The 27,474-nt window shown below is 43.3% G+C and overlaps 1 protein-coding gene across 1 annotated transcript in view; it reads left to right on the top strand.

The window, feature by feature from the left end:
• The window catches only part of LOC124031802 (transcription factor 12-like), a 49,948-nt gene extending 23,044 nt beyond the window's left edge, over nucleotides 1–26,904 (top strand). Inside the window, exons 6-9 of the mRNA XM_046343481.1 lie at nucleotides 4,528–4,784; nucleotides 7,469–7,704; nucleotides 18,316–18,475; nucleotides 26,845–26,904. Coding sequence (XP_046199437.1) covers nucleotides 4,528–4,784; nucleotides 7,469–7,704; nucleotides 18,316–18,464 — 642 coding nt within the window. The 3' untranslated portion in view covers nucleotides 18,465–18,475; nucleotides 26,845–26,904. The remainder of the gene's footprint in view (nucleotides 1–4,527; nucleotides 4,785–7,468; nucleotides 7,705–18,315; nucleotides 18,476–26,844) is intronic.
• The last annotated feature ends 570 nt before the right edge of the window (nucleotides 26,905–27,474 follow it).

The following is a 27,474-nucleotide window of genomic DNA, read 5'->3' as shown; positions in this document are numbered from 1 at the left end:
TGTGTGTGTGCCCACCCACTGCTCTACCAGTCACACCAGACACGCTCTAGATATGGTATGCATATGTCATTTCAACATATTTTACACATGTCATTTCAACATATTTTACACATTTCATTTCAACATATTTTACACATGTCATTTCAACATATTTTCCACATGACATTTCAACATATTTTACATACTGTATGTCATTTCAAAATATTTTCCACATTTCATTTCAACATATTTTACACATGTCATTTCAACATATTTTACATATGTCATTTCAACATATTTTACACATGTCATTTCAACATATTTTACACATGTCATTTCAACATATTTTACATGTCATTTCAACATATTTTCCACATGACATTTCAACATATTTTACATACTGTATGTCATTTCAAAATATTTTCCACATTTCATTTCAACATATTTTACACATGTCATTTCAACATATTTTACATATGTCATTTCAACATATTTTACACGTCATTTCAACATATTTTACACATGTCATTTCAACATATTTTACACATTTCATTTCAACATATTTTACACATGTCATTTCAACATATTTTCCACATGACATTTCAACATATTTTACATACTGTATGTCATTTCAAAATATTTTCCACATTTCATTTCAACATATTTTACACATGTCATTTCAACATAGTTTACACATGTCATTTCAACATATTTTACACGTCATTTCAACATATTTTACATATGTCATTTCAACATATTTTACATACGTCATTTCAACATATTTTACATATGTCATTTCAACATATTGTACACATGTCATTTCAACATATTTTACAAATGTCATTTCAACATATTGTAGACATGTCATTTCAACATATTTTACACGTCATTTCAACATATTTTACACATGTCATTTCAACATATTTTACACATTTCATTTCAACATATTTTACACATGTCATTTCAACATATTTTCCACATGACATTTCAACATATTTTACATACTGTATGTCATTTCAAAATATTTTCCACATTTCATTTCAACATATTTTACACATGTCATTTCAACATAGTTTACACATGTCATTTCAACATATTTTACACGTCATTTCAACATATTTTACATATGTCATTTCAACATATTTTACATACGTCATTTCAACATATTTTACATATGTCATTTCAACATATTGTACACATGTCATTTCAACATATTTTACAAATGTCATTTCAACATATTGTAGACATGTCATTTCAACATATTTTACACATTCCACCTCTACGCAGACGACACCATTCTATATACTTTCGGCCCGTCATTGGACACTGTGCTATCTAACCTCCAAACGAGCTTCAATGCCATACAACACTCCTTCCGTGGCCTCCAACTGCTCTTAAACGCTAGTAAAACCAAATGCATGCTTTTCAACCGATCGCTGCCTGCACCCGCACGCCCGACTAGCATCACCACCCTGGATGGTTCCGACCTAGAATATGTGGACATCTATAAGTACCTAGGTGTCTGGCTAGACTGCAAACTCTCCTTCCAGACTCGTATCAAACATCTCCAATCGAAAATCAAATCAAGTGTCGGCTTTCTATTCCGCAACAAAGCCTCCTTCACTCACGCCGCCAAGCTTACCCTAGTAAAACTGACTATCCTACCGATCCTCGACTTTGGCGATGTCATCTACAAAATGGCTTACCAAACACTCTACTCAGCAAACTGGATGCAGTCTATCACAGTGCCATCCGTTTTGTCACTAAAGCACCTTATACCACCCACCACTGCGTCTTGTATGCTCTAGTCGGCTGGCCCTCGCTACATATTCGTTGCCAGACTCACTGGCTCCAGGTCATCTACAAGTCCATGCTAGGTAAAGCTCCGCCTTATCTCAGTTCACTGGTCACGATGGCAACACCCATCCGTAGCACGCGCTCCAGCAGGTGTATCTCACTGATCATCCCTAAAGCCAACACCTCATTTGGCCGCCTTTCGTTCCAGTACTCTGCTGCCTGTGACTGGAATGAACTGCAAAAATCGCTGAAGTTGGAGACTTTTATCTCCCTCACCAACTTCAAACATCAGCTATCTGAGCAGCTAACCGATCGCTGCAGCTGTACATAGTCTATTGGTAAATAGCCCACCCATTTTCACCTACCTCATTCCCATACTGTTTTTATACTGTTTTTATTTATTTACTTTTCTGCTCTTTTGCACACCAATATCTCTACCTGTACATGCAGTGTTAATCTGCAAAATTGTAATTATTCGCCTACCTCCTCATGCCTTCTGCACACAATGTATATAGACTCCCCTTTTTTCTACTGTGTTATTGACTTGTTAATTGTTTACTCCATGTGTAACTCTGTGTTGTCTGTTCACACTGCTATGCTTTATCTTGGCCAGGTCGCAGTTGTAAATGAGAACTTGTTCTCAACTAGCCTACCTGGTTAAATAAAGGTGAAATAAAATGTCATTTCAACATATTGTACATAACGGGAGGTGTGTTGTTCCGGAAATAGAGAACAGAGAGGAACACCGTGTTTAATTTAATTTGATGTGGGTCTGGAAAGTCTATCTAAGTGTGGATACTGTTCTGTCAAGGACCAGGTAAACGATATGGACAGGGAATTTTTATTTTATTTATTTTACCAGGCAAGTCAGTTAAGAACAAATTCTTATTTTCAATGACGGCTTAGGAATAGTGGGTTAACTGCCTGTTCAGGGGCAGAACGACAGATTTGTACCTTGTCAGCTCGGAGGTTCGAACTTGCAACCTTTCGGTTACTAGTTACTAGTCCAACGCTCTAACCACTATGTGGACATCTATAAGCCCCAATACATAGCCTGGTCCCAGAACAGTTAGTGCTGTCTTGCCACTCTCACTGTCATGGCACAGCAATGGAGTAAGCGAGACAGCACAAATAGATCTGGAACCAGGCTACAAATCCTACACCGTGACCATATCAGTGTGTTTCTCTTTCCTTCCTGGAGATTGAACCCAACTGTAGTGGTGAAAGTCCAGACAGAGGACAGAGTGATAGAAGTAGCTCTATGTTATATTTAGAGGACAGAGTGATGGAAGTAGCTCTATGTTATATTTAGAGGACAGAGTGATGGAAGTAGCTCTATGTTATATTTAGAGGACAGAGCGATGGAAGTAGCTCTATGTTATATTTAGAGGACAGAGCGATGGAAGTAGCTCTATGTTATATTTAGAGGACAGAGCGATGGAAGTAGCTCTATGTTATATTTAGAGGACAGAGTGATGGAAGTAGCTCTATGTTATATTTAGAGGACAGAGCGATGGAAGTAGCTCTATGTTATATTTAGAGGACAGAGTGATGGAAGTAGCTCTATGTTATATTTAGAGGACAGAGCGATGGAAGTAGCTCTATGTTATATTTAGAGGACAGAGTGATGGAAGTAGCTCTATGTTATATTTAGAGGACAGAGCGATGGAAGTAGCTCTATGTTATATTTAGAGGACAGAGTGATGGAAGTAGCTCTATGATGGAAGTAGCTCTATGTTATATTTAGAGGACAGAGCGATGGAAGTAGCTCTATGTTATATTTTATATTTATGTTATATTTAGAGGACAGAGTGATGGAAGTAGCTCTATGTTATATTTAGAGGACAGAGCTCTATGATGGAAGTAGCTCTATGTTATATTTAGAGGACAGAGCGATGGAAGCTCTATGTTATATTTAGACTCTGGAATGTTATATTTAGAGGACAGAGCGATGGAAGTAGCTCTATGTTATATTTAGAGGACAGAGTGATGGAAGTAGCTCTATGTTATATTTAGAGAACAGAGCGATGGAAGTAGCTCTATGTTATATTTAGAGGACAGAGCGATGGAAGTAGCTCTATGTTATATTTAGAGGACAGAGCGATGGAAGTAGCTCTATGTTATATTTAGAGGACAGAGTGATGGAAGTAGCTCTATGTTATATTTAGAGGATATAGAGCAATGGAAGTAGCTCTATGTTATATTTAGAGGATATAGAGCTGTCCCTAGGAGGGGTATCACATTCATTCAGGTTTCCAGGGATATGTGTGTCCATTACAATGAATGATTCCTGAACAGAATTAGGGGCTATGTTTAGGGGAGCTATGGGGGATTAACATCCTCTGTGATTAAATTCATTCCGTGAGATAAACAGGGATCTGTTCAGGGATACAGAATTTGGTGACCTATTTGTCATTATGGGGGCGGCAGGGTAGCCTAGTGGTTAGAGCTTTGGACTAGTAACCTGGAAGGTTGCAAGTTCGAATCCCCCGAGTCGACAAGGTACAAATCTGTCATTCTGCCCCCTGAACAAGACAGTTAACCAACTGTTCCCCAGTAGGCCGTTATTGAAAATTATAATTTGTTCTTAACTGACTTGCCTCGTTAAATAAAAAGTAAAGTAAAGAAATTATGCTGCATCAAGAAATGTGGTTAATGTGTAATTTATTTATTAATAGTTAATATATGATTCTGTAAATGAAATAGTGAACTTGAACATTGTCTTTATGCAACCCTCTTAACGTGTTGCAGGTAGACACGGTCAATCTGAACAACAACTCCCACCCTGCACTGCAGAGATGTTCACAGAATCAGAATGGCCACTCCTTCCCGGCAGGACTAGGTGGCTTGCAGCTGAAGTTGGAGGGTCTGGAGAGAGATGAGCAGTATGAGCTACATCACAGCCATCACAACCAGGGTCACAGACACAGACACAGCTCTGACAGCCACAGCCAGCGCTCCGATGAGGAGAGCGAGTCCCACAAGACACAAGGAGACAGCATGACCAGGTGAAGAGAGCAGCATCAGCTAGATGATCTCTCTCTCTCTCTCTCTCTCTCTGTCTCTCTCTGTCTCTCTCTCTGCCTCTCTCTCTCTCTCTCTCTCTCTCTCTCTGCCTCTCTCTCTCTCTCTGCATCTAGACTGGTCACAGATCAGCTATATGCACTCTCTTTCTGCCTCTAGACTGGTCTCAGATCAGCTATATGATCTCTCTCTCTCTCTCTCTCTCTCTCTCTCTCTCTCTCTCTCTCTGCCTCTCTCTCTCTCTCTCTCTCTCTCTCTCTCTCTCTCTCTCTCTCTCTCTCTCTCTCTCTCTCTCTCTCTCTCTCTCTCTCTCTCTCTATCTGTCTAACTCTAGCCTGGTCCCAGATCAGCTTTATCTCCAGTTTTGTTTGTGATTTTTTAACACATACGCTACCAGTCAAAAGTTTGGACACACCTACTTATTCAGGGTTTTTATTTATTTTTTAAAACTATTTTCTACATTGTAGAATAATAGTGAAGACATTAAAAACTATGAAATAACACATATGGTATCATGTAGTCACCGAAACAGTGTTAAACAATTCCAAATAGATTTTATATTTAAGATTCTTCAAAGTTGCCACCCTTTGCCTTGATGACAGCTTTGCACAAGCTAGACATTCTCTCAACCAGCTTCATGAGGTAGTCACCTGGAATGTATTTCAATTAACAGGTGTGTCTTGTTAAAGGTTCATTTGTGTAATTGTTTTGTCACATGAACTGAAACAATTCGAATTTTAGCAACCAGGAAATTTCTGCATAATGCATCTTTGAACATTACAATGATCATATCAGGTGCATCTTTGTTTATGAGACAACTTTTAGGAATATTTCTCAAACAAGCAGGTAGAGAGAACATTCGCGAAGCGTGTCGTGACTACGTGTCTATACTGATAGGATCGATCAGCTTTCTCCATTCAAATATTATATTACAATTAGAATCATTCTACAACACTGACGACGGTGCGGATCCCAGAGAGATATTACCACTTACGGCTGCAAATATTGAGTTAGGCTCTATTCCAAATGCTTACCCGAACGCACTAAATCAAGATTTGGTATGTGCCGTTGAGCAAGGCAGGGTAGCCTAGTGGTTAGAGCGTTGGACTAGTAACCGGAAGGTTGCAAGTTCAAACCCCCGAGCTGACAAGGTACAAATCTGTCGTTCTGCCCCTGAACAGGCAGTTAACCCACTATTCCTAAGCCGTCATTGAAAATAAGAATTTGTTCTTAACTGACTTGCCTGGTTAAATAAAGGTAAAATAAAAATTCCCTGTCCATATCGTTTACCTGGTCCTTGACAGAACAGTATCCACACTTAGATAGACTTTCCAGACCCACATCAAATTAAATTAAACACAGTGTTCCTCTCTGTTCTCTATTTCCGGAACAAAATAAATAATAAAATAAAATAAAACCATGTGCCTACATACCAAATTTGCTCCAGGGATGCTGATGCTGTAAAACAGCACTTCACTGCCCCTAGCCAGGGTAAGTAACACCAAAACATCTGTCTATAATTAGTCAAATAGAATTACATTGAAAGAACATAAAATAAAAAATAATGAAAATATATATATAGGCCTACGAAGCCTATAATCTATTCATCTTTTGCAGTCATCTCAGGTTTTCATTTGAAGCATCATTTTATAGTTTGTGTAACAATTGAAAAGACATTGGCAACTTTGTAGGCTATTAGTCAATTAGACAATTATTATTATTATTATTATCATTATCATTATTATCATTATTATCATTATCATTATCATTATCGTTATCATCATTATTATCATTATTATCATTATCATTATTATCATTATCATTATTATCATTATTATTACTATTATTATCATTATTATCATTATCATTATTATCATTATTATTACTATTATTATCATTATTATCATTATCATTATTAGTATTATTATCATTATTATCATTATCATTATTATCATTATTATCATTATTATTATCATTATCATTCTCGTTATTATCATTATCGTTATTATCATTGTCATTGTCATTATCGTTATTGTCATTGCCGTTGTTATTATCGTCATTATTATTATCGTTATCATTACTTACTATTATTATTATTGTTATTATTATTATTATTATTATTAGACAACTTAATTCTGGAGTTTTCTGTGGTCAGAGAGACAGATAAAACTCTCGATTCTGTGTTAAGCAGGGACCTTCTGTGTATAAAGTGATGTGGAAGATCAAAACAAAACCAAAAAAGCATCAAACAACGCACTTAGCTGTTCTACGAGTGTTCTGATACAGTCGCTAAATAACGAATGATTTCAAAGTGCAACTTTAGTAACAATAGTTTTGGGAAACAGCTCCTAAAGATACATCGTCAGATGATTCTACCGATGACCTTAATGCTGCGAAGGCTCTGGGAAACTAGGCCCTAGAGCAGAGTAGTCCCTCTCTACACAGCAGGGGTTGGTAATGACGTCATTTCAGCCATTTGAGCCCGCTGGCTTGGTAGATGCCTATCTGTCTGTTGCGTTGATAAAAAGCTGGTAATGGCTCAAAGATTCATCTAGAATTTTATCTGGATATCAGATTGAGAGATTTGACTTAAAAAATAAAATACATAAAAATGCCCACCAGAGGGCGCCATGTACCAATCCTGAAACCTCTCTCTCCCGTTTTACAGCAGCATCCATGAAGATGAGGACAACCTGAGCCCTGAGCAGAAGGCTGAGCGGGAACGAGAGCGGCGGATGGCCAACAACGCCCGCGAGCGCCTGAGGGTCCGTGACATCAACGAAGCGTTCAAGGAGTTGGGTCACATGACGCAGCTGCACCTGAAGAGCGAGAAGCCGCAGACCAAGCTGCTGGTTCTTCACCAGGCCGTGGCTGTAATACTTAGTCTAGAACAACAAGTCAGAGGTCAGTACTGCTGCCATCCCAAACAGATTATGGCTATTTCTCAATGAATCTTTCCTCGATTCCTCACATCCTCTCTCCTCGCCTCCTTTTCAAAGACACATTGGGGGAGAAGGGCTGAGGGATGACCTCGTACCTTATCTTCCATTACGATCGAAAAGGAGATTAGGAAAACACAGAAAGACACATATATCTGTTATCTCAATGACTAACCTATATATATATATATATATATATATACTGGCCTAACACTGTAACCACTAGGCTACCTATATATCTATATAGGTAGCCTAGTGGCTAGAGTTATATATATAGGTAGCCTAGTGGTTAGAGTGTTAGGCCAGTAACCGGAAGATGGCTTGACAAGCTGACAAGGTAAAAATCTGCCCCTGAACAATGCAGTTTAACCCACTGTTCCCCGTTAGGCCATCATTGTAAATAAGAATTTGTTCTTAGTTTTAAAAATATATATAACGTGCCCCTTGACTTTTTCCACATTTTATTTCGTTACAGCCTTATTCTAAAATTGATTAAATAGTTTCCTCCCTCTCATGAATCTACACACAATACCCCATAATAGCAAAGCAAAAACTGTTTTTTAGAATTTTTTGCAAATTTATAAAAAAATAAAAAACTGAAATATCACATTTATAAAAGTATTCAGACCCTTTACTCAGTACTTTGTTGAAGCACCTTTGACAGCGATTAAAGCCTCGATTCATCTTGGGTATGACGCTACAAGTTTGGCACACCTGTATTTGGGAAATTTCTCCCATTCTTCTCTGCAGATCCTCTCAAGCTCTGTCAGGTTGGATGGGGAGCGTTGCTGCACAGCTATTTTCAGATCTCTCCAGAGATGTTCGATCGGATTCAAGTCCGGGCTCTGGCTGGGCCACTCAAGGACATTCATAGACTTGTCCCAAAGCCACTCATGTGTTGCCTTGGCTGTGTGTTTAGGGTCAATGTCCAATTGGAAGGTTAACCTTCACCTTCACCCCAGTCTGAAGGCCTGAGAGCTCAGGAGCAGGTTTTCATCAAAGATCTCTCTGTAATTTGTTCTGTTCATCCTTCTCTCAATCCTGACTAGTCTCCCCGTTCCTGGCAGTGAAAAACATCCACACAGCATGATGCTGCCACCACTGTGCTTCACCGTAGGGATGGTGCCAGGTTTCCTCCAGACGTGACGCTTGACATTCAGGCCAAAGAGTTCAATCTTGGTTTCATCAGACCAGAGAATCTTGTTTTTCACGGATTGAGAATCCTTTAGGTGCCTTTTGGCAAACTCCAAACAGGCTGTGATGTGGATTTTACTGAGGGGTGGTTTGTTTGGTCACTCTACCAATAATGCCTGATTGGTGGAGTGCTGCAGAGATGGCTATCCTTCTGGAAGGTTCTCTTATCTCTGCAGAGGAACTCTGGAGCTCTGTCAGAGTGACCATCGGGTTCTTGGTCACCTCCCTGACCAAGGCCCTTCTCCCCTGATTGCTCAGTTTGGCCAGGCGGCCAGCTCTAGGAAGAGTCTTGGTGGTTCCAAACTTCTTCCATTTAAGAATGATGGAGGCCACTGTGTTCTTGGGGACCTTCAATGCTGCATAAATGTTTTGGTACCCTTCCCCAGATCTGTGCCTCGCCACAATCCTGTCTCTGAGCTCTAGAGACAATTCCAACGACCTCATGGCTTTGGTTTTTGCTCTGACATGCACTGTCAACTGTGGGACCTTATATAGACAGGTGTGTGCCTTTCCAAATCATATCCAATCAATTGAATTTACCACAGGTGGACTCCAATCAAGTTGTAGAAACATCTCAAGGATGATCAATGGTAATAGAATGCACCTGAGCTCAATTATCGAGTCTCATAGCACAGGGTCTGAATACTTATGTAAATAAGGTATTTCTGTTTTTTCTTTTTTATAAATTTGCAAAAATTACCACAAGCCTGTTTTCACTTTGTCACTTTGGGGTATTGTGATGTCATTATGGGGTATTGTGATGTCATTATGGGGTATTATGATGTCATTATGGGGTATTGTGATGTCATTATGTGGTATTGTGATGTCATTATGGGGTATTGTGATGTCATTATGGGCTATTGTGATGTCATTATGGGGTATTGTGATGTCATTATGGGGTATTGTGTGTAGCTTGATGTGGACATTTTTTTGTATTTAATCCATTTTAGAATAAAGCTGTAATGTAACAATGTGAAAAAATGGAAAGGGGTCTGAATACTTTCTGATTGCCCTGTATATAAAGTCTGAATGAATAAGTACTTCACTACAGTGGAACATGAAGCTACGTATCCTCCTCTCTTTCTACGGGATGGCGTGGGCACGACCGCTTCCCTCTCTCCTCCATTAAGGTCAGAGAAGGAGAAAGAGAGAGAGATGGTGGTGTGTGAGACAGACAGAGAGAAGGGTGGGTGTTTGAGAGAGATAGAGAGAGTTGGGGAGAAAGCATGAAAGAGAGAGAGAATGAGAGATTAAATGAGAGAGAGAGAGAGAACGAGAGATTAAAGGAGAGAAAGAGAGAGAGAACGAGAGATTAAATGAGAGAGAGAACGAGACATTAAAGGAGAGAAAGAGAGAGAGAACAAGAGATTAAAGGAGAGAAAGACATTAAGAGAGAAAGAATGAGAAATTAAAGAAAGAGAGGGAATGAGAAATTAAAGAGAGAGAGAACGAGAGATTAAATGAGAGAAAGAGAGAGAGAACGAGAGATTAAATAAGAGAGAGAACGAGAGATTAAAGGAGAGAGAGAATGAGACATTAAAGGAGAGAAAGAGAGAAAGAACAAGAGATTAAAGAAGAGAAAGAGAGAGGGAATGAGAAATTAAAGCAGAGAAAGAGAGAGAGAACGAGAGATTAAATGAGAGAGAGAACGAGACATTAAAGGAGAGAAAGAGAGAGAGAACAAGAGATTAAAGGAGAGAAAGAGAGAGAGAACGAGAGATTAAAGGAGAGAAAGAGAGAGAGAACGAGAGATTAAAGGAGAGAAAGAGAGAGAGAACGAGAGATTAAATAAGAGAGAGAACGAGACATTAAAGGAGAGAAAGAGAGAGAGAACGAGAGATTAAAGCAGAGAAAGAGAGAGAGAACGAGAGATTAAATGAGAGAGAGAACTAGACATTAAAGGAGATTAAAGAGAGAGAGAAGGAGAGATTAAAGGAGAGAAAGAGAGAGAGAACGAGAGATTAAAGGAGAGAAAGAGAGAGAGAACGAGAGATTAAAGGAGAGAAAGAGAGAGAGAACGAGAGATTAAAGGAGAGAAAGAGAGAGAGAACGAGAGATTAAATGAGAGAGAGAACTAGACATTAAAGGAGAGAAAGAGAGAGAGAACGAGAGATTAAAGGAGAGAAAGAGAGAGAGAACGAGAGATTAAAGGAGAGAAAGAGAGAGAGAACGAGAGATTAAAGGAGAGAAAGAGAGAGAGAATGAGAGATTAAATGAGAGAGAGAACGAGACATTAAAGGAGAGAAAGAGAGAGAGAACGAGAGATTAAAGGAGAGAAAGAGAGAGAGAACGAGAGATTAAAGGAGAGAAAGAGAGAGAGAACGAGAGATTAAAGGAGAGAAAGAGAGAGAGAACGAGAGATTAAATGAGAGAAAGAGAGAGAGAACGAGAGATTAAAGGAGAGAAAGAGAGAGAGAATGAGAGATTAAATGAGAGAAAGAGAGAGAGAACGAGAGATTGAAGGATAGAAAGAGAGAGAACGAGAGATTAAAGGAGAGAAAGAGAGAGAGAACGAGAGATGAAAGGAGAGAAAGAGAGAGAGAACGAGAGATTAAATGAGAGAAAGAGAGAGAGAACGAGAGATTAAAGGAGAGAAAGAGAGAGAGAATGAGAGATTAAATGAGAGAGAGAACGAGACATTAAAGGAGAGAAAGAGAGAGAGAACGAGAGATTAAAGGAGAGAAAGAGAGAGAGAACGAGAGATTGAAGGATAGAAAGAGAGAGAACGAGAGATTAAAGGAGAGAAAGAGAGAGAGAACGAGAGATTAAAGGAGAGAAAGAGAGAGAGCGAGAGATGAAAGGAGATGAAAGGAGAAGAGAGAGAGAACGAGAGATTAAATGAGAGAAAGAGAGAGAGAACGAGAGATTAAAGGAGAGAAAGAGAGAGAGAATGAGAGATTAAATGAGAGAGAGAACGAGACATTAAAGGAGAGAAAGAGAGAGAGAACGAGAGATTAAAGGAGAGAAAGAGAGAGAGAACGAGAGATGAAAGGAGAGAAAGAGAGAGAGAACGAGAGATTAAAGGAGAGAAAGAGAGAGAGAACGAGAGATTAAAGGAGAGAAAGAGAGAGAACGAGAGATTAAAGGAGAGAAAGAGAGAGAGAACGAGAGATTGAAGGATAGAAAGAGAGAGAGAACGAGAGATTAAAGGAGAGAAAGAGAGAGAGAACGAGAGATGAAAGGAGAGAAAGAGAGAGAGAACGAGAGATTAAAGGAGAGAAAGAGAGAGAGAACGAGAGATGAAAGGAGAGAAAGAGAGAGAGAACGAGAGATTAAAGGAGAGAAAGAGAGAGAGAACGAGAGATTAAAGGAGAGAAAGAGAGAGAGAACGAGAGATTAAAGGAGAGAAAGAGAGAGAGAACGAGAGATGAAAGGAGAGAAAGAGAGAGAGAACGAGAGATTGAAGGATAGAAAGAGAGAGAACGAGAGATTAAAGGAGAGAGAGAACGAGACATTAAAGGAGAGAAAGAGAGAGAGAACGAGAGATGAAAGGAGAGAAAGAGAGAGAGAACGAGAGATGAAAGGAGAGAAAGAGAGAGAATGAGAGATTAAAGGAGAGAAAGAGAGAGAGAACGAGAGATGAAAGGAGAGAAAGAGAGAGAGAACGAGAGATTAAAGGAGAGAAAGAGAGAGAGAATGAGAGATTAAATGAGAGAGAGAACGAGACATTAAAGGAGAGAAAGAGAGAGAGAACGAGAGATCAAAGGAGAGAAAGAGAGAGAGAACGAGAGATGAAAGGAGAGAAAGAGAGAGAGAACGAGAGATGAAAGGAGAGAAAGAGAGAGAGAACGAGAGATTAAAGGAGAGAAAGAGAGAGAGAACGAGAGATGAAAGGAGAGAAAGAGAGAGAGAACGAGAGATTGAAGGATAGAAAGAGAGAGAACGAGAGATTAAAGGAGAGAGAGAACGAGACATTAAAGGAGAGAAAGAGAGAGAGAACGAGAGATGAAAGGAGAGAAAGAGAGAGAGAACGAGAGATGAAAGGAGAGAAAGAGAGAGAACGAGAGATGAAAGGAGAGAAAGAGAGAGAGAACGAGAGATGAAAGGAGAGAAAGAGAGAGAATGAGAGATTAAAGGAGAGAAAGAGAGAGAGAACGAGAGATTAAAGGAGAGAAAGAGAGAGAGAACGAGAGATGAAAGGAGAGAAAGAGAGAGAGAACGAGAGATTAAAGGAGAGAAAGAGAGAGAGAACGAGAGATTGAAGGATAGAAAGAGAGAGAACGAGAGATTAAAGGAGAGAAAGAGAGAGAGAACGAGAGATGAAAGGAGAGAAAGAGAGAGAGAACGAGAGATGAAAGGAGAGAAAGAGAGAGAGAACGAGAGATTAAAGGAGAGAAAGAGAGAGAGAACGAGAGATTGAAGGATAGAAAGAGAGAGAACGAGAGATTAAAGGAGAGAAAGAGAGAGAGAACGAGAGATTAAAGGAGAGAAAGAGAGAGAGAACGAGAGATGAAAGGAGAGAAAGAGAGAGAGAACGAGAGATTAAAGGAGAGAAAGAGAGAGAGAACGAGAGATTGAAGGATAGAAAGAGAGAGAACGAGAGATTAAAGGAGAGAAAGAGAGAGAGAACGAGAGATTAAAGGAGAGAAAGAGAGAGAGAACGAGAGATTAAAGGAGAGAAAGAGAGAGAGAACGAGAGATTGAAGGATAGAAAGAGAGAGAACGAGAGATTAAAGGAGAGAAAGAGAGAGAGAACGAGAGATTAAAGGAGAGAAAGAGAGAGAGAACGAGAGATGAAAGGAGAGAAAGAGAGAGAGAACGAGAGATTAAATGAGAGAAAGAGAGAGAGAACGAGAGATTAAAGGAGAGAAAGAGAGAGAGAATGAGAGATTAAATGAGAGAGAGAACGAGACATTAAAGGAGAGAAAGAGAGAGAGAACGAGAGATGAAAGGAGAGAAAGAGAGAGAGAACGAGAGATTAAAGGAGAGAAAGAGAGAGAGAACGAGAGATGAAAGGAGAGAAAGAGAGAGAGAACGAGAGATTAAAGGAGAGAAAGAGAGAGAGAACGAGAGATTAAATGAGAGAAAGAGAGAGAGAGTGTTAATAAGTGAACGTGACAGAATCCACAACTATTAAAATACACTCCTGGTTGCCTGTCTGGTCTATGGGACAGTCATACCACGTCTGATCCTGGTTCCCTGTCTGGTCTATGGGACAGTCATACCACGTCTGATCCTGGTTCCCTGTCTGGTCTATGGGACAGTCATACCACGTCTGATCCTGGTTGCCTGTCTGGTCTATGGGACAGTCATACCACGTCTGATCCTGGTTGCCTGTCTGGTCTATGGGACAGTCATACCACGTCTGATCCTGGTTCCCTGTCTGGTCTATGGGACAGTCATACCACGTCTGATCCTGGTTCCCTGTCTGGTCTATGGGACAGTCATACCACGTCTGATCCTGGTTCCCTGTCTGGTCTATGGGACAGTCATACCACGTCTGATCCTGGTTCCCTGTCTGGTCTATGGGACAGTCGTACCACGTCTGATCCTGGTTCCCTGTCTGGTCTATGGGACAGTCATACCACGTCTGATCCTGGTTCCCTGTCTGGTCTATGGGACAGTCATACCACGTCTGATCCTGGTTCCCTGTCTGGTCTATGGGACAGTCATACCACGTCTGATCCTGGTTCCCTGTCTGGTCTATGGGACAGTCATACCACGTCTGATCCTGGTTCCCTGTCTGGTCTATGGGACAGTCATACCACGTCTGATCCTGGTTCCCTGTCTGGTCTATGGGACAGTCATACCACGTCTGATCCTGGTTCCCTGTCTGGTCTATGGGACAGTCATACCACGTCTGATCCTGGTTCCCTGTCTGGTCTATGGGACAGTCATACCACGTCTGATCCTGGTTCCCTGTCTGGTCTATGGGACAGTCATACCACGTCTGATCCTGGTTCCCTGTCTGGTCTATGGGACAGTCATACCACGTCTGATCCTGGTTCCCTGTCTGGTCTATGGGACAGTCAGACCACGTCTGATCCTGGTTCCCTGTCTGGTCTATGGGACAGTCAGACCACGTCTGATCCTGGTTCCCTGTCTGGTCTATGGGACAGTCAGACCACGTCTGATCCTGGTTCCCTGTCTGGTCTATGGGACAGTCGTACCACGTCTGATCCTGGTTCCCTGTCTGGTCTATGGGACAGTCGTACCACGTCTGATCCTGGTTCCCTGTCTGGTCTATGGGACAGTCGTACCACGTCTGATCCTGGTTCCCTGTCTGGTCTATGGGACAGTCGTACCACGTCTGATCCTGGTTCCCTGTCTGGTCTATGGGACAGTCGTACTACGCGTCTGATCCTGGTTCCCTGTCTGGTCTATGGGACAGTCGTACCACGTCTGATCCTGGTTCCCTGTCTGGTCTATGGGACAGTCGTACCACGTCTGATCCTGGTTCCCTGTCTGGTCTATGGGACAGTCGTACCACGTCTGATCCTGGTTCCCTGTCTGGTCTATGGGACAGTCGTACCACGTCTGATCCTGGTTTACTGTCTGGTCTATGGGACAGTCCTACCACGTCTGATCCTGGTTCCCTGTCTGGTCTATGGGACAGTCGTACCACGTCTGATCCTGGTTCCCTGTCTGGTCTATGGGACAGTCATACCACGTCTGATCCTGGTTCCCTGTCTGGTCTATGGGACAGTCATACCACGTCTGATCCTGGTTCCCTGTCTGGTCTATGGGACAGTCATACCACGTCTGATCCTGGTTCCCTGTCTGGTCTATGGGACAGTCATACCACGTCTGATCCTGGTTCCCTGTCTGGTCTATGGGACAGTCATACCACGTCTGATCCTGGTTCCCTGTCTGGTCTATGGGACAGTCATACCACGTCTGATCCTGGTTCCCTGTCCGGTCTATGGGACAGTCATACCACGTCTGATCCTGGTTGCCTGTCCGGTCTATGGGACAGTCATACCACGTCTGATCCTGGTTCCCTGTCCGGTCTATGGGACAGTCATACCACGTCTGATCCTGGTTCCCTGTCCGGTCTATGGGATAGTCATACCACGTCTGATCCTGGTTCCCTGTCCGGTCTATGGGACAGTCATACCACGTCTGATCCTGGTTCCCTGTCCGGTCTATGGGACTGTCATACCACGTCTGATCCTGGTTCCCTGTCTGGTCTATGGGACAGACATACCACGTCTGATCCTGGTTCCCTGTCTGGTCTATGGGACAGTCATACCACGTCTGATCCTGGTTCCCTGTCTGGTCTATGGGACAGTCGTACCACGTCTGATCCTGGTTCCCTGTCTGGTCTATGGGACAGTCATACCACGTCTGATCCTGGTTCCCTGTCTGGTCTATGGGACAGTCATACCACGTCTGATCCTGGTTCCCTGTCTGGTCTATGGGACAGTCATACCACGTCTGATCCTGGTTCCCTGTCTGGTCTATGGGACAGTCATACCACGTCTGATCCTGGTTCCCTGTCTGGTCTATGGGACAGTCATACCACGTCTGATCCTGGACGTTGAGGTCCTAGTTTTTTACCTTTATTTAACCAGGCAAGTCAGTTTAGAACAAATTCTTATTTTCAATGACAGCCTAGGAACAGTAGGTTAACTGGTCTAGGAACAGTGGGTTAACTGCCTTGTTCATGGGAACAGTGGGTTAACTGGTCTAGGAACAGTGGGTTAACTGGTCTAGGAACAGTGGGTTAACTGGCCTAGGAACAGTGGGTTAACTGCCTTGTTCATGGGAACAGTGGGTTAACTGGTCTAGGAACAGTGGGTTAACTGGTCTAGGAACAGTGGGTTAACTGGCCTAGGAACAGTGGGTTAACTGGCCTAGGAACAGTGGGTTAACGGCCTTGTTCAGGTGAACAGTGGGTTAACTGGTCTAGGAACAGTGGGTTAACTGGCCTAGGAACAGTGGGTTAACTGGTCTAGGAACCGTGGGTTAACTGGCCTAGGAACCGTGGGTTAACTGGCCTAGGAACAGTGGGTTAACTGGCCTAGGAACCGTGGGTTAACTGGTCTAGGAACAGTGGGTTAACTGGTCTAGGAACAGTGGGTTAACTGGTCTAGGAACAGTGGGTTAACTGGTCTAGGAACAGTGGGTTAACTGGCCTAGGAACAGTGGGTTAACTGGTCTAGGAACAGTGGGTTAACTGGCCTAGGAACAGTGGGTTAACTGGTCTAGGAACAGTGGGTTAACTGGTCTAGGAACAGTGGGTTAACTGGTCTAGGAACAGTGGGTTAACTGGTCTAGGAACAGTGGGTTAACTGGTCTAGGAACAGTGGGTTAACTGGCCTAGGAACAGTGGGTTAACTGGTCTAGGAACAGTGGGTTAACTGGTCTAGGAACAGTGGGTTAACTGGTCTAGGAACAGTGGGTTAACTGGTCTAGGAACAGTGGGTTAACTGGTCTAGGAACAGTGGGTTAACTGGTCTAGGAACAGTGGGTTAACTGGTCTAGGAACAGTGGGTTAACTGGTCTAGGAACAGTGGGTTAACTGGTCTAGGAACAGTGGGTTAACTGGTCTAGGAACAGTGGGTTAACTGGTCTAGGAACAGTGGGTTAACTGGTCTAGGAACAGTGGGTTAACTGGTCTAGGAGCAGTGGGTTAACTGGTCTAGGAACAGTGGGTTAACTGGTCTAGGAACAGTGGGTTAACTGGCCTAGGAACCGTGGGTTAACTGGCCTAGGAACAGTGGGTTAACTGGTCTAGGAACAGTGGGTTAACTGGTCTAGGAACAGTGGGTTAACTGGTCTAGGAACAGTGGGTTAACTGGTCTAGGAACAGTGGGTTAACTGGTCTAGGAACAGTGGGTTAACTGGTCTAGGAACAGTGGGTTAACTGGTCTAGGAGCAGTGGGTTAACTGGTCTAGGAGCAGTGGGTTAACTGGTCTAGGAACAGTGGGTTAACTGGTCTAGGAACAGTGGGTTAACTGGTCTAGGAACAGTGGGTTAACTGGCCTAGGAACCGTGGGTTAACTGGCCTAGGAACAGTGGGTTAACTGGTCTAGGAACAGTGGGTTAACTGGTCTAGGAACAGTGGGTTAACTGGTCTAGGAACAGTGGGTTAACTGGCCTAGGAACAGTGGGTTAACTGGTCTAGGAACAGTGGGTTAACTGGTCTAGGAACAGTGGGTTAACTGGTCTAGGAACAGTGGGTTAACTGGTCTAGGAACAGTGGGTTAACTGGTCTAGGAACAGTGGGTTAACTGGTCTAGGAACAGTGGGTTAACTGGTCTAGGAACAGTGGGTTAACTGCCTTGTTCAGGGGCAGAACCACAGATTTTTACCTTGTCAACTCTGGGATTAGATCTTGCAACCTTTTAGTTACTAGTCCAAATCTCTAACCACTAGGCTACCTGCCACCTATGGGATATTCCTAACGTTGATGTCCGTGTGATCTGCTACCTCTAGAGCGTAACCTGAACCCCAAGGCAGCCTGTGTGAGGAGGAGGGAGCAGGAGAAGATGTCAGCTGGGTTAACAGATGCCCAGGGCCTGCAGCAACACCAGGCATCACTACATCCTGGACTAGATGCATCTAACCCCATGGGACATCTATAAACATTTGACAGGTATGGGAATGGGCACCTGACTCTGTATAAAAGTGGGGGTGCACAATCTGGGGCATTTTAGATTTTAGATTTTTTAATTTTTTATTACCATTTTCCAGCAATTCTATATTGTTTCTCAACAAGGAGAATCCATGTTTACTTGACAGAACACAACATTTTTTCTCAGGGTTTTGCTACAATAAATAGCATTAAAAGATGGTTTTCAAACTAGATTACTAATCTTCCCTAAAAGTCCCACCCACAGTGAATGATTGACAGGTTTGAAACCCTACCAACTCTGTGATTTACAAACATTCCTCCCCTGAGAATCAGATTGATTGACAGGCCAGGTACTGTCTATATTTAGGATGCGGGAACCTATTCTATCAGAGGTGAAGGAGCTGAAATAGGTGCCAGTACTCAGTTGGAGTAAGCTCCTGCCCAAGTCAAGCACTAATTTAAGAGTGAAAATTAATATTCAAATGAGATTTTTTTTAAATTGTGGCCAAAGGTGTATTTACCAGGAACCACACAGAACCAAACAGAGCAGAATTCAACTAGGAGGGACCTGAATTTGTCAAATAGAAACTCTAGTTTTTGTTGCGAAAATTAATTATTATTTTTTTAAATGGGATGATTGCTATTGCTTTACCCAATAAGGATTTGCTTCTGGTAGGTGAAGAAGACTTATGTCCGTGTTAATCTTGTAGTTTATTGAAAAATAACTCTCAAATGTACCTTGCTTTTGCATTTTCATACTTGAACACTTGAACTTGAAAGTACACGATGGAGTTTTGCATTTGCGTACACAAAAATTGTCAGATAAATTGCAAAGGTATGATTTATGTGTCGTTATCAGCTTTTCATTTGAGGTTTTGGCATTTCTTTAACTCCATATATTTGTTCTGCTTGTCATCAGTGCAAGTGAAAAGTACTCATTCAGGGGTTTCTTCTTTTTTTTAAAACAACAACTATTTTCTACATTGTAGAATAATGGTGAAGACATCAAAACTGTGAAATGACACATGGAATAATGTAGTAACCTAAAAAAAAAAAAAAGTGTTAAATTAAAAATAAAAATAAATACAAATTCCAGATTTTAGATTATTCAAAGTAGCCACCCTTTGCCTTGACAACAGCTTGGCTGGTACTGTACCTCTACAAGCATTTCACTACATCCGCAATAACATCTGCTAAATATGTGCATGTGACCAATACAATTTGATTTGATTTGATAAATTGCTGCTCTGAAACCAGAAAGAATAAGATCAACCTCTGGTAATCTGGGTCTTTTGGATATTTTTTTTTTTAATGGTTTCGGCTAGAGACATGCGATTTTCTGCGCTGTAATGGACAAGCATGCTCAGATGGTAATTATTATATATTTTATAAAATGGTCAGATATATCTATTTTTAATACAGACTATACTTCTTTTTTTTTATTGACAGATGACCTAATGAATTATAATAATTTTCTGGTACCAAAAAAAGGAGATGCAAAAACACAAGTTTGCCACTTCCTTATTTTAATAGTGAAGGTGCTGCTCTGTTTTCTCCATGGTTCAGGCATCTATAGTGAAGGTGCTGCTCTGTTTTCTCCATGGTTCAGGCATCTATAGTGAAGGTGCTGCTCTGTTTTCTCCATGGCTCAGGCATCTATAGTGAAGGTGCTGCTCTGTTTTCTCCATGGCTCAGGCATCTATAGTGAAGGTGCTGCTCTGTTTTCTCCATGGTTCAGGCATCTATAGTGAAGGTGCACCTGCTCTGTTTTCTCCATGGCTCAGGCATCTATAGTGAAGGTGCTGCTCTGTTTTCTCCATGGTTCAGGCATCTATAGTGAAGGTGCTGCTCTGTTTTCTCCATGGCTCAGGCATCTATAGTGAAGGTGCTGCTCTGTTTTCTCCATGGCTCAGGCATCTATAGTGAAGGTGCTGCTCTGTTTTCTCCATGGCTCAGGCATCTATAGTGAAGGTGCTGCTCTGTTTTCTCCATGGTTCAGGCATCTATAGTGAAGGTGCTGCTCTGTTTTCTCCATGGCTCAGGCATCTATAGTGAAGGTGCTGCTCTGTTTTCTCCATCGTTCAGGCATCTATAGTGAAAGTGCTGCTCTGTTTTCTCCATGGCTCAGGCATCTATAGTGAAGGTGCTGCTCTGTTTTCTCCATGGCTCAGGCATCTATAGTGAAGGTGCTGCTCTGTTTTCTCCATGGTTCAGGCATCTATAGTGAAGGTGCTGCTCTGTTTTCTCCATGGCTCAGGCATCTATAGTGAAGGTGCTGCTCTGTTTTCTCCATGGCTCAGGCATCTATAGTGAAGGTGCTGCTCTGTTTTCTCCATGGCTCAGGCATCTATAGTGAAGGTGCTGCTCTGTTTTCTCCATGGTTCAGGCATCTATAGTGAAGGTGCTGCTCTGTTTTCTCCATGGCTCAGGCATCTATAGTGAAGGTGCTGCTCTGTTTTCTCCATGGTTCAGGCATCTATAGTGAAGGTGCTGCTCTGTTTTCTCCATGGCTCAGGCATCTATAGTGAAGGTGCTGCTCTGTTTTCTCCATGGCTCAGGCATCTATAGTGAAGGTGCTGCTCTGTTTTCTCCATGGCTCAGGCATCTATAGTGAAGGTGCTGCTCTGTTTTCTCCATGGCTCAGGCATCTATAGTGAAGGTGCTGCTCTGTTTTCTCCATGGCTCAGGCATCTATAGTGAAGGTGCTGCTCTGTTTTCTCCATGGTTCAGGCATCTATAGTGAAGGTGCACCTGCTCTGTTTTCTCCATGGCTCAGGCATCTATAGTGAAGGTGCTGCTCTGTTTTCTCCATGGTTCAGGCATCTATAGTGAAGGTGCTGCTCTGTTTTCTCCATGGCTCAGGCATCTATAGTGAAGGTGCTGCTCTGTTTTCTCCATGGCTCAGGCATCTATAGTGAAGGTGCTGCTCTGTTTTCTCCATGGCTCAGGCATCTATAGTGAAGGTGCTGCTCTGTTTTCTCCATGGTTCAGGCATCTATAGTGAAGGTGCTGCTCTGTTTTCTCCATGGCTCAGGCATCTATAGTGAAGGTGCTGCTCTGTTTTCTCCATGGCTCAGGCATCTATAGTGAAGGTGCTGCTCTGTTTTCTCCATGGCTCAGGCATCTATAGTGAAGGTGCTGCTCTGTTTTCTCCATGGCTCAGGCATCTATAGTGAAGGTGCTGCTCTGTTTTCTCCATGGCTCAGGCATCTATAGTGAAGGTGCTGCTCTGTTTTCTCCATGGCTCAGGCATCTATAGTGAAGGTGCTGCTCTGTTTTCTCCATGGCTCAGGCATCTATAGTGAAGGTGCTGCTCTGTTTTCTCCATGGCTCAGGCATCTATAGTGAAGGTGCTGCTCTGTTTTCTCCATGGCTCAGGCATCTATAGTGAAGGTGCTGCTCTGTTTTCTCCATGGCTCAGGCATCTATAGTGAAGGTGCTGCTCTGTTTTCTCCATGGCTCAGGCATCTATAGTGAAGGTGCTGCTCTGTTTTCTCCATGGCTCAGGCATCTATAGTGAAGGTGCTGCTCTGTTTTCTCCATGGCTCAGGCATCTATAGTGAAGGTGCTGCTCTGTTTTCTCCATGGTTCAGGCATCTATAGTGAAGGTGCTGCTCTGTTTTCTCCATGGCTCAGGCATCTATAGTGAAGGTGCTGCTCTGTTTTCTCCATGGTTCAGGCATCTATAGTGAAGGTGCTGCTCTGTTTTCTCCATGGCTCAGGCATCTATAGTGAAGGTGCTGCTCTGTTTTCTCCATGGTTCAGGCATCTATAGTGAAGGTGCTGCTCTGTTTTCTCCATGGCTCAGGCATCTATAGTGAAGGTGCTGCTCTGTTTTCTCCATGGCTCAGGCATCTATAGTGAAGGTGCTGCTCTGTTTTCTCCATGGCTCAGGCATCTATAGTGAAGGTGCTGCTCTGTTTTCTCCATGGCTCAGGCATCTATAGTGAAGGTGCTGCTCTGTTTTCTCCATGGCTCAGGCATCTATAGTGAAGGTGCTGCTCTGTTTTCTCCATGGCTCAGGCATCTATAGTGAAGGTGCTGCTCTGTTTTCTCCATGGCTCAGGCATCTATAGTGAAGGTGCTGCTCTGTTTTCTCCATGGCTCAGGCATCTATAGTGAAGGTGCTGCTCTGTTTTCTCCATGGCTCAGGCATCTATAGTGAAGGTGCTGCTCTGTTTTCTCCATGGCTCAGGCATCTATAGTGAAGGTGCTGCTCTGTTTTCTCCATGGTTCAGGCATCTATAGTGAAGGTGCTGCTCTGTTTTCTCCATGGCTCAGGCATCTATAGTGAAGGTGCTGCTCTGTTTTCTCCATGGCTCAGGCATCTATAGTGAAGGTGCTGCTCTGTTTTCTCCATGGCTCAGGCATCTATAGTGAAGGTGCTGCTCTGTTTTCTCCATGGCTCAGGCATCTATAGTGAAGGTGCTGCTCTGTTTTCTCCATGGCTCAGGCATCTATAGTGAAGGTGCTGCTCTGTTTTCTCCATGGCTCAGGCATCTATAGTGAAGGTGCTGCTCTGTTTTCTCCATGGCTCAGGCATCTATAGTGAAGGTGCTGCTCTGTTTTCTCCATGGCTCAGGCATCTATAGTGAAGGTGCTGCTCTGTTTTCTCCATGGTTCAGGCATCTATAGTGAAGGTGCTGCTCTGTTTTCTCCATGGCTCAGGCATCTATAGTGAAGGTTCTGCTCTGTTTTCTCCATGGCTCAGGCATCTATAGTGAAGGTGCTGCTCTGTTTTCTCCATGGCTCAGGCATCTATAGTGAAGGTGCTGCTCTGTTTTCTCCATGGCTCAGGCATCTATAGTGAAGGTGCTGCTCTGTTTTCTCCATGGCTCAGGCATCTATAGTGAAGGTGCTGCTCTGTTTTCTCCATGGCTCAGGCATCTATAGTGAAGGTGCTGCTCTGTTTTCTCCATGGCTCAGGCATCTATAGTGAAGGTGCTGCTCTGTTTTCTCCATGGCTCAGGCATCTATAGTGAAGGTGCTGCTCTGTTTTCTCCATGGCTCAGGCATCTATAGTGAAGGTGCTGCTCTGTTTTCTCCATGGCTCAGGCATCTATAGTGAAGATGCTGCTCTGTTTTCTCCATGGTTCAGGCATCTATAGTGAAGGTGCTGCTCTGTTTTCTCCATGGCTCAGGCATCTATAGTGAAGGTGCTGCTCTGTTTTCTCCATGGCTCAGGCATCTATAGTGAAGGTGCTGCTCTGTTTTCTCCATGGCTCAGGCATCTATAGTGAAGGTGCTGCTCTGTTTTCTCCATGGCTCAGGCATCTATAGTGAAGGTGCTGCTCTGTTTTCTCCATGGCTCAGGCATCTATAGTGAAGGTGCTGCTCTGTTTTCTCCATGGCTCAGGCATCTATAGTGAAGGTGCTGCTCTGTTTTCTCCATGGCTCAGGCATCTATAGTGAAGGTGCTGCTCTGTTTTCTCCATGGCTCAGGCATCTATAGTGAAGGTGCTGCTCTGTTTTCTCCATGGCTCAGGCATCTAGGTGCTGCTCTGTTTTCTCCAGCTGAAGGTGCTGCTCTGTTTTCTCCATGGCTCAGGCATCTATAGTGAAGGTGCTGCTCTGTTTTCTCCATGGCTCAGGCATCTATAGTGAAGGTGCTGCTCTGTTTTCTCCATGGCTCAGGCATCTATAGTGAAGGTGCTGCTCTGTTTTCTCCATGGCTCAGGCATCTATAGTGAAGGTGCTGCTCTGTTTTCTCCATGGCTCAGGCATCTATAGTGAAGGTGCTGCTCTGTTTTCTCCATGGTTCAGGCATCTATAGTGAAGGTGCTGCTCTGTTTTCTCCATGGCTCAGGCATCTATAGTGAAGGTGCTGCTCTGTTTTCTCCATGGCTCAGGCATCTATAGTGAAGGTGCTGCTCTGTTTTCTCCATGGCTCAGGCATCTATAGTGAAGGTGCTGCTCTGTTTTCTCCATGGCTCAGGCATCTATAGTGAAGGTGCTGCTCTGTTTTCTCCATGGCTCAGGCATCTATAGTGAAGGTGCTGCTCTGTTTTCTCCATGGCTCAGGCATCTATAGTGAAGGTGCTGCTCTGTTTTCTCCATGGCTCAGGCATCTATAGTGAAGGTGCTGCTCTGTTTTCTCCATGGCTCAGGCATCTATAGTGAAGGTGCTGCTCTGTTTTCTCCATGGCTCAGGCATCTATAGTGAAGGTGCTGCTCTGTTTTCTCCATGGCTCAGGCATCTATAGTGAAGGTGCTGCTCTGTTTTCTCCATGGTTCAGGCATCTATAGTGAAGGTGCTGCTCTGTTTTCTCCATGGCTCAGGCATCTATAGTGAAGGTGCTGCTCTGTTTTCTCCATGGTTCAGGCATCTATAGTGAAGGTGCTGCTCTGTTTTCTCCATGGTTCAGGCATCTATAGTGAAGGTGCACCTGCTCTGTTTTCTCCATGGTTCAGGCATCTATAGTGAAGGTGCTGCTCTGTTTTCTCCATGGCTCAGGCATCTATAGTGAAGGTGCTGCTCTGTTTTCTCCATGGCTCAGGCATCTATAGTGAAGGTGCTGCTCTGTTTTCTCCATGGCTCAGGCATCTATAGTGAAGGTGCTGCTCTGTTTTCTCCATGGCTCAGGCATCTATAGTGAAGGTGCTGCTCTGTTTTCTCCATGGTTCAGGCATCTATAGTGAAGGTGCTGCTCTGTTTTCTCCATGGCTCAGGCATCTATAGTGAAGGTGCACCTGCTCTGTTTTCTCCATGGCTCAGGCATCTATAGTGAAGGTGCACCTGCTCTGTTTTCTCCATGGCTCAGGCATCTATAGTGAAGGTGCACCTGCTCTGTTTTCTCCATGGCTCAGGCATCTATAGTGAAGGTGCAGCTCTGTTTTCTCCATGGCTCAGGCATCTATAGTGAAGGTGCTGCTCTGTTTTCTCCATGGCTCAGGCATCTATAGTGAAGGTGCTGCTCTGTTTTCTCCATGGCTCAGGCATCTATAGTGAAGGTGCTGCTCTGTTTTCTCCATGGCTCAGGCATCTATAGTGAAGGTGCTGCTCTGTTTTCTCCATGGCTCAGGCATCTATAGTGAAGGTGCTGCTCTGTTTTCTCCATGGCTCAGGCATCTATAGTGAAGGTGCACCTGCTCTGTTTTCTCCATGGTTCAGGCATCTATAGTGAAGGTGCACCTGCTCTGTTTTCTCCATGGTTCAGGCATCTATAGTGAAGGTGCTGCTCTGTTTTCTCCATGGCTCAGGCATCTATAGTGAAGGTGCTGCTCTGTTTTCTCCATGGCTCAGGCATCTATAGTGAAGGTGCACCTGCTCTGTTTTCTCCATGGCTCAGGCATCTATAGTGAAGGTGCACCTGCTCTGTTTTCTCCATGGCTCAGGCATCTATAGTGAAGGTGCACCTGCTCTGTTTTCTCCATGGCTCAGGCATCTATAGTGAAGGTGCACCTGCTCTGTTTTCTCCATGGCTCAGGCATCTATAGTGAAGGTGCACCTGCTCTGTTTTCTCCATGGCTCAGGCATCTATAGTGAAGGTGCACCTGCTCTGTTTTCTCCATGGCTCAGGCATCTATAGTGAAGGTGCACCTGCTCTGTTTTCTCCATGGCTCAGGCATCTATAGTGAAGGTGCACCTGCTCTGTTTTCTCCATGGCTCAGGCATCTATAGTGAAGGTGCACCTGCTCTGTTTTCTCCATGGCTCAGGCATCTATAGTGAAGGTGCACCTGCTCTGTTTTCTCCATGGCTCAGGCATCTATAGTGAAGGTGCACCTGCTCTGTTTTCTCCATGGCTCAGGCATCTATAGTGAAGGTGCACCTGCTCTGTTTTCTCCATGGTTCAGGCATCTATAGTGAAGGTGCTGCTCTGTTTTCTCCATGGCTCAGGCATCTATAGTGAAGGTGCTGCTCTGTTTTCTCCATGGCTCAGGCATCTATAGTGAAGGTGCACCTGCTCTGTTTTCTCCATGGCTCAGGCATCTATAGTGAAGGTGCTGCTCTGTTTTCTCCATGGCTCAGGCATCTATAGTGAAGGTGCTGCTCTGTTTTCTCCATGGCTCAGGCATCTATAGTGAAGGTGCTGCTCTGTTTTCTCCATGGTTCAGGCATCTATAGTGAAGGTGCACCTGCTCTGTTTTCTCCATGGCTCAGGCATCTATAGTGAAGGTGCACCTGCTCTGTTTTCTCCATGGTTCAGGCATCTATAGTGAAGGTGCACCTGCTCTGTTTTCTCCATGGCTCAGGCATCTATAGTGAAGGTGCTGCTCTGTTTTCTCCATGGTTCAGGCATCTATAGTGAAGGTGCTGCTCTGTTTTCTCCATGGCTCAGACATCTATGGTGCTAACATCTCTCAGGACTTCTTCTTCTTCTTTGGTAGCATGTGTTGATCTGCTGTCGATCCAAGTTAAATAATCTATTCTTTCTTTCTACATATGAAGTGTGGAGGAGGATCATCCTGAGACGGTTAAAGACCATCCAAGGACATCCAAGACCATCCAAGACCATCCATCCAAGACAATCCATCCAAGACCATCCAAGACCATCCAAGACCATCCAAGACAATCCATCCAAGACCATCCAAGACCATCCAAGACCATCCAAGACCATCCAAGATCATCCATCCAAGACAATCCATCCAAGACCATCCAAGACCATCCAAGACCATCCAAGACCATCCAAGATCATCCATCCAAGACCATCCATCCAAGACCATCCAAGACCATCCAAGATCATCCATCCAAGACAATCCATCCAAGACCATCCAAGACCATCCAAGACCATCCAAGACCATCCAAGACCATCCAAGATCATCCATCCAAGACCATCCATCCAAGACCATCCAAGACTATTCAAGGACATTCAATTGTTTCTCTGTAAAGTAAGCTACGAGACTGTAAAGTAAGCTACGAGACTGTAAAGTAAGCTACGAGACTGTAAAGTAAGCTACGAGACTGTAAAGTAAGCTACGAGACTGTAAAGTAAGCTACGAGACTGTAAAGTAAGCTAAGCTATGAGACCAAGAGACAGAAAAAGTGTTACAGCAGCTCAATTGTCACGATAGGGACATT

The sequence above is a fragment of the Oncorhynchus gorbuscha genome, linkage group LG01 (genome assembly GCF_021184085.1).
Source record: "Oncorhynchus gorbuscha isolate QuinsamMale2020 ecotype Even-year linkage group LG01, OgorEven_v1.0, whole genome shotgun sequence".
NCBI lineage: Eukaryota > Metazoa > Chordata > Actinopteri > Salmoniformes > Salmonidae > Oncorhynchus > Oncorhynchus gorbuscha.
The sequence above is the reverse complement of the archived record's forward strand: the minus strand, read 5'-3'. Positions and strand labels throughout refer to the sequence as shown.